Source organism: Passer domesticus, chromosome 18 (assembly GCF_036417665.1).
Source record: "Passer domesticus isolate bPasDom1 chromosome 18, bPasDom1.hap1, whole genome shotgun sequence".
NCBI classification, from domain to species: Eukaryota; Metazoa; Chordata; class Aves; order Passeriformes; family Passeridae; genus Passer; species Passer domesticus.
The window spans coordinates 9231032-9245229 of record NC_087491.1 but is presented as its reverse complement, the minus strand read 5'-3'; the positions used below and the strand labels follow the sequence as shown (position 1 = coordinate 9245229).

General features: G+C 43.6%; 1 protein-coding gene across 11 annotated transcripts in view; it reads left to right on the top strand.

The window, feature by feature from the left end:
- AK8 (adenylate kinase 8) overlaps positions 1-14198 on the top strand; it is a 65682-nt gene that overhangs the window by 34210 nt on the left and 17274 nt on the right. For 5 of the 11 annotated variants that reach the window (XM_064394006.1, XM_064394008.1, XM_064394004.1 and 2 more), the window contains 2 exons: positions 5529-5670; positions 5772-5876. In XM_064394006.1, the coding sequence (XP_064250076.1) occupies positions 5529-5670; positions 5772-5876 (247 nt within the window). Of the gene's footprint in view, positions 1-5528; positions 5671-5771; positions 5877-8688; positions 8813-14198 lie in introns of all 11 variants that reach the window. The other 6 variants (XM_064394007.1, XM_064394011.1, XR_010349148.1 and 3 more) reach the window with 5 other exon arrangements.

Sequence of the window (14198 nt, the reverse complement as noted above, 5' to 3'; positions counted from 1 at the left end):
CAGGGATAGCCAGGGATAGCCAGGGATAGCCCGGGATAGCCAGGGATAGCCCGGGATAGCCAGGGATAGCCCGGGACAGCCCGGGATAGCCAGGGATAGCCAGGGATAGCCCGGGATAGCCCGGGATAGCCAGGGATAGCCAGGGATAGCCCGGGATAGCCAGGGATAGCCAGGGATAGCCCGGGACAGCCCGGGATAGCCAGGGATAGCCAGGGATAGCCCGGGATAGCCAGGGATAGCCAGGGATCAGCCAGGGACAGCCCGGGATAGCCCGGGATAGCCAGGGATAGCCAGGGACCAGTCAGGGAACAGCTCGGGACCAGCCAGGGACAGCCCGGGAGAGCCGGGACCGCCGGGACCAGCCCGGGATAGCCAGGGATAGCCAGGGACAGCCCGGGATAGCCAGGGATCAGCCCAGGACTAGCCCGGGGTCAGCCAGGGATCAGCCCGGGATCACCCGGACTAGCCCGGGACAGCCAGGGACCAGCCCGGGATCATCCCAGGACCATCCTGGGACCGTCCCGGGACCGCCGGGATCATCCCGGGACCGCCGGGACCATCCCGAGATTATCCCGGGACCATCCCGGGATCCTGCGGGGCTCAGAGCCCCGGGACCATTGCGGGATCATCCCGGGGTTGGAGACCCCCGGGAGCCTCCGGGACCCCGCGGGCTGCGGAGACCGGAGCCCCCCTGGATTCCCCAGGACCCTCGGGGTGCGTGGGGTCGGAGCCTCCCGAGAATTCCCCCGGAGAATGCCCGGGGGAGCCGATCCCCTCTCCCGACTGCAGCCAGGCCAAGCCCGCTGTTCTCCTGCCGGCGCCGCTGCAGGCAGTCAGCCCCGTGTTTGGGGTTATTTTTTGGGGTTATTTATTTTTTGGGGTTATTTTTTGGGGTTATTGCCACAGCCCTGCTCATCCTCACCCACCGGCGGCTCGGAGGAATATCCGAAATTATCCATCAGCCCACGCTGTGGTAAATCACTGCAAAATCATTCTCAAACACATTAAAAACCAATTTATACAATCTCAATCGATACCATCTCTGAGCACCTTTATGTGGGCAAAAAAAAACAGAGTAGAAAAGGGCATTTACTCATTGTGAATCATCCGGAGTTTCTAGAGCAATAAAATAAGGAAATCTCACGCTTTGCTAAATTTGGGATTTCGTGGACAATTCAGGAAAGTAGTGTTTGGCAGTAGCTTGTACTCAGGACAAGATGTTACCTGTCAACTACTGGGATCAAGCCTCAGGCATTTAAATTAGCTGTGAAAGTCTTCAGACCTTGCTAAAAAATAATCTCAATAAGTGGGATAAAGCATAGATGGACAGGATTGTCAAAAGGACCTTTTAGAGCACAAAGCTGACAGAATTTGGATCTGTAAATGCATTTATGCTGTACTTAGAATTGAGGTTTTATAGGGTTGGAGAAGTGAGCTGATACTCTTCAAAAGTCTGTTTTAAAGGGAAATACACGGAGGAGGTATCAATTTAAATATGATAATTGCATAGCTCAGAGCACTGACAGCATTGAAGTTATTGGAGAATAGTGCCCTGTAATCTCTCAAGTGGTGTTTTTCCCCTTTCAGACTGTGCCTTTAATGTTCTGTTACTTTTGTCTGGTGCAGATGGTGTGATTTTGTAACTGATTGCCTGATTTTGTACCTGATTGCCTGATCCTGGTTTCTGTTAGTCCTGCAGATCCACGGATTGGGGAAGAGCTAATAGGCCACACTCCTGTGAGCTTCAGGAGCACGCACTTCTCATGAGAAGCACCTGATACCTGTGAAAACCTTTGAAGCTCTGAGAAGTAAATTTATTTTTTAAATGCTCTGCTGGAAGGTGCTGCTTTACAGCCCTGGAGATGGAAAATCTCTGGGTGTCCATGCAGCAGCTCCAGCACGAGCAGCAGCACTTTAAGCCTTGTCCTCTACCTGATCAAACCCCTGAAATGATTAAATCACTTCTCAGATCCACAGCTGCCAATTCAGGGGTGCAGTATTGATCATTAATGTGGTGAAACAGGCTGGGAGATGAAGGAGACACGGAGTGTGGGGTTGGTGCAGGCACAGATAAATTGCATTTCCATCTGGAGCTGGTTGTGGCCTCGTCCTGCTGCTCTTCCATGCCTGGGGTTTGCTGTGGGGTTTGTGTGGGGATTTTTGTCCTCAGCTGTGCCTGGTGCTCTCAGGAGTCACTGCAGCTCAGTGGCTCTGCAGCTTTACTTCTGAGGGCTGAATTCTGCTCCTGTGCCTCGATTTCTCTCCCTGATAGAGACGTGCTCCCACCTTAGCTAGTCTGGATATCTCTTTGCAGCAGCACATTGTAATTTTTACAAGAAACTTAGCTTTGGACTTCTCTAATGATAAAGTAAAATCTCTCCTGAGTCTCATTCCCCCAACTTTCAGAGTTGGAAACTCACACAAGCTTATGTTGAAAAGGAATTGATTATTCAAAGCTCTTGTGCTTCATAATCTCCTTAAAACATGTAGATTGACTGTCTCATCAGGAAATCTCTATATTTTACTTTGCTATATGCCCATTGGGTCATGTGCTTAAGACCAGGAGACCTCTGGCTAGTTCCTGACAGGCTGTGTGCCCCTCCAATTACAGGTTATTAATTTGCCTTACATTCCAGAGACAGTTCCACATGAGTGAAAAGGAATTCTGTACTGCAGAGTTCTTCATTACCTACTCTGTCTGTACTACAAAATAAGAATAATACTGATTTTTTTTTCCCTCTCTTTTTTTTTTTCCTTCCCTCTGGTCTGTGGAAGATGTTTTACAGTTTTAATGCAGCTGTTTTAAGTGTGACTGTTCCTGTTCAAGGGCAGCTGATGTACTTTGTAATGCCACCAAGCAGCCAACAAGCTCTGTTCCCCCATTGTGTTGAAGTGATAGGTATGTTTGCTAATCAAGAGGAGAGCAGAGCTTGCTGTCTGACTTGTTTATGTTTTATTTCTCACCATCAAGCTTTAGAGGGAGGCACAGAAAATATGTAAGCATCTATATTATTCAGTGATGTATATGTGTACATGGTGCTGCTGGTGTCTTGCAGTCACTCCTGGCTGGAGGGAGAGATGTGTCAGGTGTCCCCAGCATCCCTCAGAGCACCCCAAACCTGGCATGTCATTAGATAAACTATTAATTCTTTGTCTCTGCATCTCAGGGTTTTTTCCCCCTTGTGTGATTGCTTGAGTTTTGTTCCAAAATAGTGACCACAGTGGAGGATTTTGGTCCTCAGGGGTCACAGAAGGCTGTGGGAAGTGCTCAGGCCCAGGAGATGCCCCAGGTTCCTGTCACAATTTCTGTTTCATTTCCTCCTGTGCTGCAGTGTTTCTCCTTCCCATGTGGAGGATGGAAGCAATCTGGAACTGGGGAATCTCCCAGGATCTGCAGAAGCTCAGCAGCACAGGACACCCATCTTTCCGTGCCATTTCCTTCCAGCCTCTGCCCTGATCCCTGTTCAGCTGACAGGGATGTCAGCTCTGCCAGAATCCTACTCATGAGTTTGTATGTTTTATTCCAATTCCTTGCAAAACTGTTTTCAGCATTCCGAAATGAAAAAATAAAATCATGTCAGCTGGCATCTCTGTAAATCCATGTCAATGATTCCAGCAGGAATTGTCATAAAATAACACACATGAAGAAAGTTTAATGCTGCAGAAATTCTGGACTATGGGGAAATTCCACTGCTCTTTGTATGGAATATGTTTTTGGGAAAGAGAAATTTTGGGTTTGTTTGTTTTTCTTTATTTCTGCTAGGATGTGTTGTGTTTGTAAGCTGGAGGGTGGGGAGACAACTGCCCTGGAAAAAGCACAGAAATTCTCCTGCTCTCCCTGCCCTGCCTGCCTGCAGTTCAGTCTTGGATAGGGAAGAAGCTTCCATCTGATAAAATTCCTTCCTGCTGCTGTGCTGTTGTTGCAGTTAATTTTATGAATCCCATTTTTGACAGAATACCCAGTTTTTGCATTGTCATTTTGCTCTTTGTCAGTGTGTGGGTTTATTCCACTCCTTTTTTTTCTCCTTTCAGCAGACAGACATTATTACTCTCTTTAACTTGTTCTTTTATAATGTGAAGTGGATATCCTCAATTAATACACTAATCTGTTTCCTAATTAATTCCCTGCGGTTTTCCTCTCTTTTTGCTGGTACATTGAATCCTGAGCGCAGTTCTGTAAACTCAGTAATTTGATTATTTAAAGGAGAAGCCATGAATTTCATGATAGAGGCACAATGTTAAATTCCAGGAGCAAATGGATTCTATCATTGCAGTTTAAAACCTGCTTGTTCCTGGGGTGGAACTGTGCACTGCTAATAATTCACTCTGCTAAAATCCAGGCAGATTGCTGTCAGCTTGTCCCGAAGAGAAGTGCAGTGCTAGAAATCTGACACATACACTCTCCTACAAGCACTTGTTGTTGTATTTTTGTATGCAGATGTGATGGCAGGGTGAGCATCAAAACATCAACCTGCCATGAAGGGGATTTATGTAGCAATTTCTCTCTTGTTTTCAGTGGAGGCACTGGTGTGTCAGACAGATAAAGGGAAGGGGCTCTCCTTGCTGCTTGGGAATTGGTTTGGCTGCTGCTTTGGGAAGCAGCTCCAGGAGATTTTGCTGTCCTTTCTTTGGGATTATTTGATACTGAGCCCAAGACATGACAACAGTCATTGGAAAATCTATAGTCATTCTATAGATTTTATAGATTATAGATTCTATAGATTTTATATTTTTATATATCCCACTGGCTGTTGATCTTAATTTAATTCTGAGCACACCCCTTCCACCCAAAAAAGGAAAAAAACCCCAAAAGTTTAAGTATCTTAATTGAAATATTTTACTTTATAAAGACTCTAGTGAAAATGTGCAGGATACTTCCTTACCACTGTGTCCCACTAAAGAGAATTTTAGAAGCTCCATAGTAGTTGAGATCCCAGTCAGTTTCTTGCTGATGTTCTCTCTTGCCCTAAAGAAAAATAATAATAGAGGAAAAAGAGCTTTTAGCTCTAAAATTAAGGGTTTGCCAATGCAGTAGTTAAGGTTGTTGAAATTAAGTTTGAAAATTCTTTTCAGTTGTAAGATCTTCAAGCCTTTGGGTAAATTGGAGCAATAGCACATGTAGACTTGTGGCAGAGCCATTATCACCTGCTGAGTTCAATCCAGAATGCTCAGAAATTCCTTTTCTGTCTCAGGATTTGCTTTCCACACCTCAGGTCATTGTTTTTGCATTTTGATAAGATTGTGTCACACACGTCACTGTGCCACCAGTCCAGAGTGGCTGAGAGGAAAAAGGACATTGCAAAATTATGTGGGCACCAGGTTTTACCAAATCCTTTGCTTTGCTCCTACAGTTCCTTGAGAGTTTGGAGGTTCCATGACAATAAATATGCAGAACCCAACAATGCCCAACGCCAGTCAGCCCTAAATGGGATTAACTGTTTGGTTTGGTTCCAGAAGGGCTTGTGAGCCTCTCCCTTCACTGCAGACTCAGCAGACAGAATAAATGTCACCTTTTTCCTCCCTTGCAGTGCCAGACAACCTTGTCCTGAAGCTGCTGACAGAACGCCTGAGCGCCCTCGACTGCCTGAGCAATGGCTGGGTGCTCTCTGGCTTCCCCAGGGACGCGGAGCAGGGGGAGCAGCTGCAGAAAGCACAGATCAATCCCAACAGGTAAGGGAGAAATCCAGCCATCACACCGTTGTGGATGTGAAAGGTTTGTTTGTGGAAAGATACAGACCTTTATTGACGTGGTTTGTGCTGCTGCATCTCAGTTTTTGTTTCCTTAGCGAGGGAAGGGGTGCTGCTCCTGGAGAGGAGGAAATAGAGCCCTGGCCTGACAAATGCTCCAGATGGCCAAACTGTGGGAGAGAGAAGAGGTTTGTTGTCCTGGTTATTTGTTTGAGTTGCCTCCAAAGCCAAACCATAAGAAATGGATTAAAGTTTGGATTATATGAGAAGATGTATTTTATTTGCAGCAGGAGGGGGGATCTACGTCTTCTTTCTTCAGCATTGACATAATACCATGGAAATATATTGGTATTGCAAGGAGCTCATTATGAGACTTTTGGGTTTTGTGAAATAATTAAAAACAACACGAGAATTACATTTTATTTGAGCTATAATGAATTGTTCAGAAATGTAATATGAGAGACATCAGCATCCAAAGAGAACTGTTACGAGCGCCAAGCAAATAAAATAGAGTTACTTGTCACAGCTGGTCCAAAGGTGAGGATTTAAAGTGCTGGTGCACTCATCAAAGCTCAGAGGCTTTTCCATCCCCTTCCCAGGCCTTCCTGGCTCTGTCCATCCCACTGGCTGGCACAGTGGCCATTCCAAAGGCAAACCTTGGAAATTTGTGATTTTCTGCTTCCGAGGAAGAAGTTCTTATCTGAAAAGTAGTGGTAGGAGAGGTGCATTACCCACATCAGTGTTTAATTTTGGCAGAGTTACTCTTCCTGTGCGATTGCCCTGGATTCCCTCCTGAACAGGGGTAGGAGAAGGATGGAAAAAGTTGAGGTTGAGTAGAGAGAGAGCAGAGGGGAGTGCAGAGGGAGGGAGCTGTGCATCCATCAGGGTGTGAAAAGGGAATGTGTGAAAACAGCAGTAACTTTATTTATCCAAAGTAAGACTTTGTGCATCTTAAACAGGAATCCATTGCATGTAAAAAAAAATGGAGAAAGAACCTCAAAAGTTGTGCTGGACTCAGTGAAACATAATTTCCCACAGATTATTCTTCTTGTGCATTTAGAAGGAAGTGCAGAATCCCTGAACACCCGGAGTCCCTGAGATCAGTGGGAATACTGGAGTGTGCCCCATGTGCTCCCTCCAGCACTGAGACCTCATCAAGGGAGGAAGAGCAACTCATTATAGAATTGGATGGCTGGAAATTCAGCACTGATCCGTTTGCTCAGCCTCCCTTCACTTTAAAGAGCTGTGCACATTCACATCTGAGTTTGGAATTTGGTCCCTGTTTTATACAGGGCTTGAAGTGAGGGACAGAAATAGGCATCGAGCTCCCTGATTGATCTCAGAGCTGATATTTCCCATGAAGCTGAAGTGGCAGGGATGTGAGGGAGAGAGGGTGATTATAAACAAAAGGACACATTGCAGCACAGGATAGCAGGGCAGTAATTCAGTTTCAGTTGTGATGCTAGTTATAAAACACTATCTGCAGAGGTGGTGTTTCTGACATCAGGAGAAAAACCTGATAGAATTATAGCCTTGAAATCAATCTGGGAATAGGATGTAGAAATCTATAAATCAGACATAGAACAATCTACAAAGTCTCATTTTTAGGAGGGCTCTGTTGATGAAATTAGATTAAAATAAATTTACATATATATCAAGTTTATTATTAAAATCTAGTCACATCAGTAAACAAAATTATTTGTGAAAGAGAATGTTACTCTGCTTTTTGAACTCAGAGTAGACCTCTTTGGCTGATCAGAACCCAGAGTTATTGTCTGCTTGTCAAGTCACAAATCTATTCCTTAGAGCTAATAAATGGTTAGTGTTCAAATACTATGTTTTATCTGACTCCCACCTCATAAAGCTACCACACATAATACTAAATTATACAGCATTGAGCAGGATCAGTCTCCTGACTCCTCCATCTTACAGAAAGAAAAACAAACCTAGTAATTGATGGTAGAAAAGAAGGAAAATAAAGTTATTTGAAAACAAACAAAATGGGCTATAAAGTTTGTTAAAATGTAATAATAAAAAAAAAACCTGATACAGCATCAGCTACCACATCCAAAGAACTGCTGTGGAACAAAAAGGAAAATAATTCAGTTTGCACTGAAGAAGTAGGGGGTTTCTTTAAATTAGAATTTGCAGCAGAATGAGGGTTGGCACAGCAAAAGCTGCAAACTCTGTCTCCCAAAGAGCCCAGAGAGGAGGGAGCTGCCCTGAGCTCCCCCTGTGAAGCAGCTCCTGCCTAAGTGGACAGGATCCTGCTGGCATTGAACCGGGGCAGCCTTCAGGGCAAATAAGGAGCTGGATCTGTTAATGGCCTCTCAACTGGGACTCGGAGATTAACCACTGAGTGCCATTAACCGCTCAGTGCCCACCTGAGCTGCAATCCACAGCACACAAAGGACTCAATGCAGTTCCTCACCCAAATGAGTGTTTTAGCTGTTTTAATCAGTGCTTAAACAACAAAAATAAATGTATAATATAGCCATGGGTGGTTCTATTGAAAATTCAGTGTAATGGCCACCAAGGTATTTTTTTATCCTTTTTTCTCTCTCTCAAACTTGGAGTTAAAATAAGATTCAGCAGCAGCAGCAGGGTGGTGTTGTGAATCTCTGGTTGTCACCTTCAGCTGGTTCCTGATCCTTCCTCTGCTGGGCCAGCTGAGGCAGTCAGAAATTTAAGGATTCCCTGAGCCAGAGGATTCTCTGGAAAGCTTCTAATCACCCCTTTTCCTTGAGTTTATAATCTCTTTTTAGACCTTTGGGCCACCAAATCATGTAGAAAGGAGTTTCTTATTTCAATGGGTGTCATATCAAAATGCTTCATAATTTTTTCAAGGTGTATTTCTTCTCTTGAGAAGCAGTTACAGACTTTCCCTGGTCATGTCTCCCAACACTCCTGATTTTCTCAGCCTCTTGTATTTGCCCTTCAGTCACCTTTTTCCCAGACAAAGAACCTTGATCTGTTTATCCTTTTTTTTTTTTTTCCTAGAAATCATTTCACTCTTTTGATCATCCTGTTCTCTCCCCTCTCTGGGCATTCCAGCTTTTTTTTTTTTTTTATGCTGAGGTGGAACAGCCAGAACTGCATTTGAGGGCAGTACTGTGTACTGGAGGTGGGTATAATAAACATTTTTATTTTGACCTTAACTCCATCACTCATAATTGCTGATGTTCTGTCAGATGTTACTGGGACAGATTTTGGAAGAACAACTTCTGTGTGCAGACTGGGGTAACTAAACATTGTCTCTTTCACTGAAAATAGACAAAAAAATTTACAAAGTGTCAAAAATCTCAGTTGGGTGAGTTCAAACTCAGAGAGATCTAAAGAGAGCCTTTAACTCGAGATTTCTGTGTTAAAGTTGGAGCAGGTTTGTGTTGAGCTCTCCTCAAGCCCTCCCATCAGTGCCAAAGGCTCTGCTGCTGCCTCTCCTGGGACTGCCACTTCCCCCTCCATTATTTCCTTGCTTTTGTCCTTCTGATCTGAATCCAGGGTCAGTTATTTTGCTTTTCAGTGTTGATTAATTGCATTACAAATGATACAAGTGAACAGACAAAGCTGGGCAGGGGAGGGCTGAGCCAAAGGATTGGCCCAACAATACATCCATATTATATTTCTAATACCCATTTTTCCAAAATTGAGCTTGTTTCTTTCCCAATAGAGAAAATAAACAGCAGCAGCTTCTCCAGTGCAAGCTTTCCAGCAGGGTTTTATTTGGTCTTCAAAATGATGTGGCTGTGTTCCCAATTATGTCATCTTTTTACATAATATACTTAAAGCTTCTTTTTCACCACGCTGCTGAGAGCATGTATTCAAACAGTTTAGGATAATGAAGTCCTTAATTTCTAAGGAAGAATCTGTGAATGTGTTGAAAAGGAAGAAATCAGGATGGGGGGAAAAAAGGAGATTTTTGTGAACTATTTAGTCTTTACATGGGGCTTTCATATTTCTGCAGCTGATCCCAATGTGGATTAGGGATAATAAACAGCCTATTAATGGAGGCCTGAACTAGGAAATGGAGTTGGAATCAGCAGTAAAATTCAATGGCTGGCGAAGGTTAATAACTCCATTACTATCAGCTCTATTTTTGAGCCGTTTGAAGAGCTGGGTGTTAGCCTTATCTTACTCCTCATTAATTGAGCTAATAGAACCCCAGTGACCCCACCATGCTGCCATTATCTGAGAGTTTACCAGACATGGACTGGAATACTTATCGCTGAATATGTATTCCTCAGATTCATTTCTATATCAGAAATATTTTTGTTAAAGATCTCCTGCCTTCAGGCTCCTTTTTGCCTTTTCATTTCTTTGCTGCCTTTTGCAACAGCTACTTATTTGGAAATTACATGTAAATGACTTAATTAAATCCCTATCAAGGAACAAGCTAAATCCCAAAATAGTTGCGTCAAGGAAACATGATAGTGATTGAATTATTCTGACATGGAAAAATCTTACAGAGCATTTAAAAAACTTTGACCTAATTTAAATGATGGATATTGTGCATTTATAATAGTTGTGGTTTTAGTTGATGGCATACAAAAATCTGATAAGTAGCAAAGAAGAAATGTTATGTCTTATTTTCCCCTCATTTTAAGGCCAAAAAAAAAGCCCCAACAGAAAAATGATGTGGTAATCAAGGGACTAAATCTGTATAATAAAATTTGCCTGCACCAGAGACAGAGAAACTGTAGGAAAAGTCCAAGTGAACTATGTAGGATTTGGATTAATTTGTAAAATAGTAAAAATAATAGGCAGCACAATTCTCTGTTTCAGTCATTCTCAGTTTTTTTCTCAGCTCACTCTTCCAGCCATTCTGTGGCTGCTGCTTTAGTGACTCTTCACTATCACTAATTGGTTTGGGTTCATTTTCCCTTTGCATTCCAGTGCTCCCATCTCAGCTGGGCTCTTCTCCTCCATAACCAAACAAAGAGGCTTTGGTAAAATCCAGGGGCAGTGGGGGCTGAAGGAGCAGCTCTGCAGAGCTCTGGGATGGAACAGAAACTCTGGGAAGTGTGGTTTAGGTGAGGAATCCTGATCTGTGCTCCCCCCCAGCAGAGACACTGCCCCTCTCACCCACAGCCCTGCTCTGAGGGACCACAGCACCCTGGCCAAGGGGGGAATCACACCAAAATCCCAATGTTTGCAAAGTTGCTCATTTACTGGGCAGAATTAGCAAATCTTCCTCTCACCTGAGACTGCTTCACTCAGGGAGTGGGATCAGTTTAATCCAGTTCCTACTGCTGAACCCTTTTCCACAGGACTAACTCAGTGATTGTCTCCTCTCTTGATGCAAGTGTTTGGACACTTATCCTGCTCCTTAACAAGATTGTAATTAAGCAATTAAGTCATTTACCTTTGTTTCCTGATCTGCCTCCAGTGCAAGAGGCACCACTGGGCATGGAGTGATGGACAAAATATATTCAGGAGTCTCCCATTCCCTCCCGTGTCCCTGTGGCAGGAGGGCTCTGCTCAGCACTCCCAGGGGTTCCACACAGTGCAAAAACCCACCCTCATTCTTTTGTGCACACAAACCCAATGGCAGCAGCTCCTAATTCAGATTTGTGAGCTTTAGCCACTGGTGGGGAATCCCCACTCTCCATTCTCCTCCTCCTCAGACTGTGCTCTCTCTTCCCTCCTAACACTGCTCTGAATAGAAGCTCTTGCTCTTAGATAATCCAATAGATAGAAAATTGGATGATTACAATAAAAAGATTATGTCACTTCTGCTGCACATTCAGCCTGACCTATATTGGTCCCCTAAGAGCCTTTCTCTCCTGGGGAGAAGCATTAATATGCATCTTGAGCCAGCAATAACAAAACATCAAATGCAGTTCTAAAATCTTTCTGCATTTGCTGTCACAAGCTGATTTTGCTCCAACAAGGATAGGAGGTATATTTGGCTTCAGTTGTGGGAGGCAGGGATTATTTTTAGAAGTTACCTCATCTCATACAAGCTCCTCTTGATGGAGTTTGTGTGGTGAAATCCTGGATACAGCAATTAAGGAGTGCTCTGATCTCAGCAAGCTTCCAACGTCTCCAGGAAGAGAAAGAAGAAAAGCTTCTACTTCTAAGTCAGTATTTTTATTTTTACTGTTATTTTTAAGGGCCCAACACCACATGCACAACCCTTTCATTCCTTTTACTGCTGAAAGGAGGGAGATTTTCCTGCAGGAACTATCTCTCACAAATGAAGAAACATTAGGAAACCTGAAGGTGGCAACTTCCAAGAGAAACAAGTCCAACTAAGGGCAACCTTTCTATCCTGGTTGCCCTTAGTTGGAGCTGTTTCTCTTGGAAGATGCCACCAACATCAAGGCTCAGCACCAAACTGCAGAGGGAAAATTCTGAAAAAGCAGCAGAGTCTGGGCTAATTTTGGTGGTTTTTTGGCACTGGTAGCGAATTTTAGACAAGACAAAGCAAGCCAGTCATGTCTCAGTCCAATGACAAATTTGTGATGCCAATCTCTACAAACCAGCAAAGGTTGTTCAGGGCATTCACCTAAACACAACTTTGGTTTAAGGAATGAAGTGAAACAGCCAAGGAAATCCAAGTGTTGTCATTTAAATAGTAGCTAACTCTAACCCTGTGCTTTCCCCCTCTACACTCTGCTGCAGTTTTTATTCACACATTTTGGAGCCCCAAGAGTTCCCTGAGCCCTCCCCAGGTCTCTGTTTGCTCTGTTCATCTCTCTCCCCTGGCTGACTCTGGGCTGGGATCCAGCAGTGCTGTGGCAGTGCCTGAGCTCCTCCTGCAGCTCCTCTCGAGCCTCTCTGGCCCAGAGTCCCTCTGAACCAACGATTCTGCTGGGATGTGAGCCTAGGAAAAGCTGGGGCTGCACTCCTGCACCATCAGTGCATTTCACGGTGTGCAATGCTGGTGGGTCTCACAGCCAATAAATAAAGTAAAATATGATGTGCTTGGTCAATTCTGACTATTTTCTCCTGGTATAAAGCAGTCATTTTCAAAATTTCACCTTAATTAACTCAGGAGTTAACACACAAAAACCATACACATGCAAGGCTGGCTTTGAAGTGTTTTTGTAATGAAGATACTGGTTTTGAGATGTGCCTTGAACCAGAAAAACTTTTGAAAAATGAGTGAGGGAGGAAAACTTTAAATATAAAATATGGGAGCATTTTAATTTAATTAACCAGGACATTTTCTTTGCATTGCTAAGAGGACATGTGTAGATAAAACTGAGGAGAGTTTTGCATGTGTGAGAACTGTAAATAAAAACATTTAGTGGCTGAGGAAACACAAGGGGAAAGGAGGGCTGTGCTGGACAGCATCTCCCATCATGGTTACTTCAGTAGTGTGGTGGCTGAATTTGCCTGAATATCCTTCTGAATAAATGCAGTAAAGCCACCCTTACATCTTGTACAGGTTAAAACTGAATTTATGAACTCTGCCATCACTGCAATTCAGAATTTCTGAGGTAAGAACATGGACAGCATTGTGCCAGCTGTGCTCTGATTTAGTGATCTCCTTGGATCTGGGACCAATCCCAGAGCAAGGCTTTACTCAGAGCTCATGTGACAAAATTGGCCCATGCAGAAAACCCTCAGCAGAACAGGAATTGTGCTGCTTCTGCTTGGATTGTCCAGGCTGAAGGTCTGGGAAGACAAGTACATCAGTCTGTAGCAAATATAATACAGTTTTGGTGATTAAAACTGACAAGGAATATTGCATATTGAATGGAGACTGTTTTGTCATTACCACGAGGATTAGAAAGTGTAATCTTCATTAAAAAAAACAGCAGTGGATTTACTGCTGTTTGCCTTGGAACAAGAGGTTTGCTCAGAATTTTCTAGTGAGTGAGTTTAGTAAGTGCAGGGCAATTTAAGAGAGGGGAACAATCCTGCAATAGTTATTCTGCAGGAAAGATGTGGGAATGATCCCTGATGTCTGACAGATCCAGTTCTATGGGCTTGGATCACCTGAGTCACATAAATGTATTAATCACCATCACTCAGATTGGCCTCCTTTGGCTCAGGTGTAAGAGGTGACCCAGAGCTTTTATGCTTTGCAAGGATCATCACTTCTGTCCCTAAACCCATTAGGTTTGCAAAATTCCACATTACAGCATGCTGTCCTTTGAAATACACCTTGTGAAAGATTTTTATCTGTTCCACAGAGGCTTTTAAACATTACCCTTTCCTAACAGGTTCTGTACCTCTTAGCTCAGTAGGGCACTGCCATGCTTTGATAAAAATAATTCTTTAAAACTTGTGGTCTGTCATTCTTTTGACATAATGCTGATTAATATCCCACTGATATTCACTGAGTGAACAACCCTGTTCTGTTGAGAGACTGACCAAAGGTCAAGGTACAGAAGGTTAAAAGAGTAATGGTTTCATTTAACCTTCTACTAAAAGCTGCTACTTCTGTGAACATAATTTAAGCTGATTTTCAGGACAAGAATTTAGAAAAGGTTCCTCCTCACATACTTGCAGTGAAATCAAAGGATTCATATTGGCCATGAATGTGCCCCAAAGTCAAA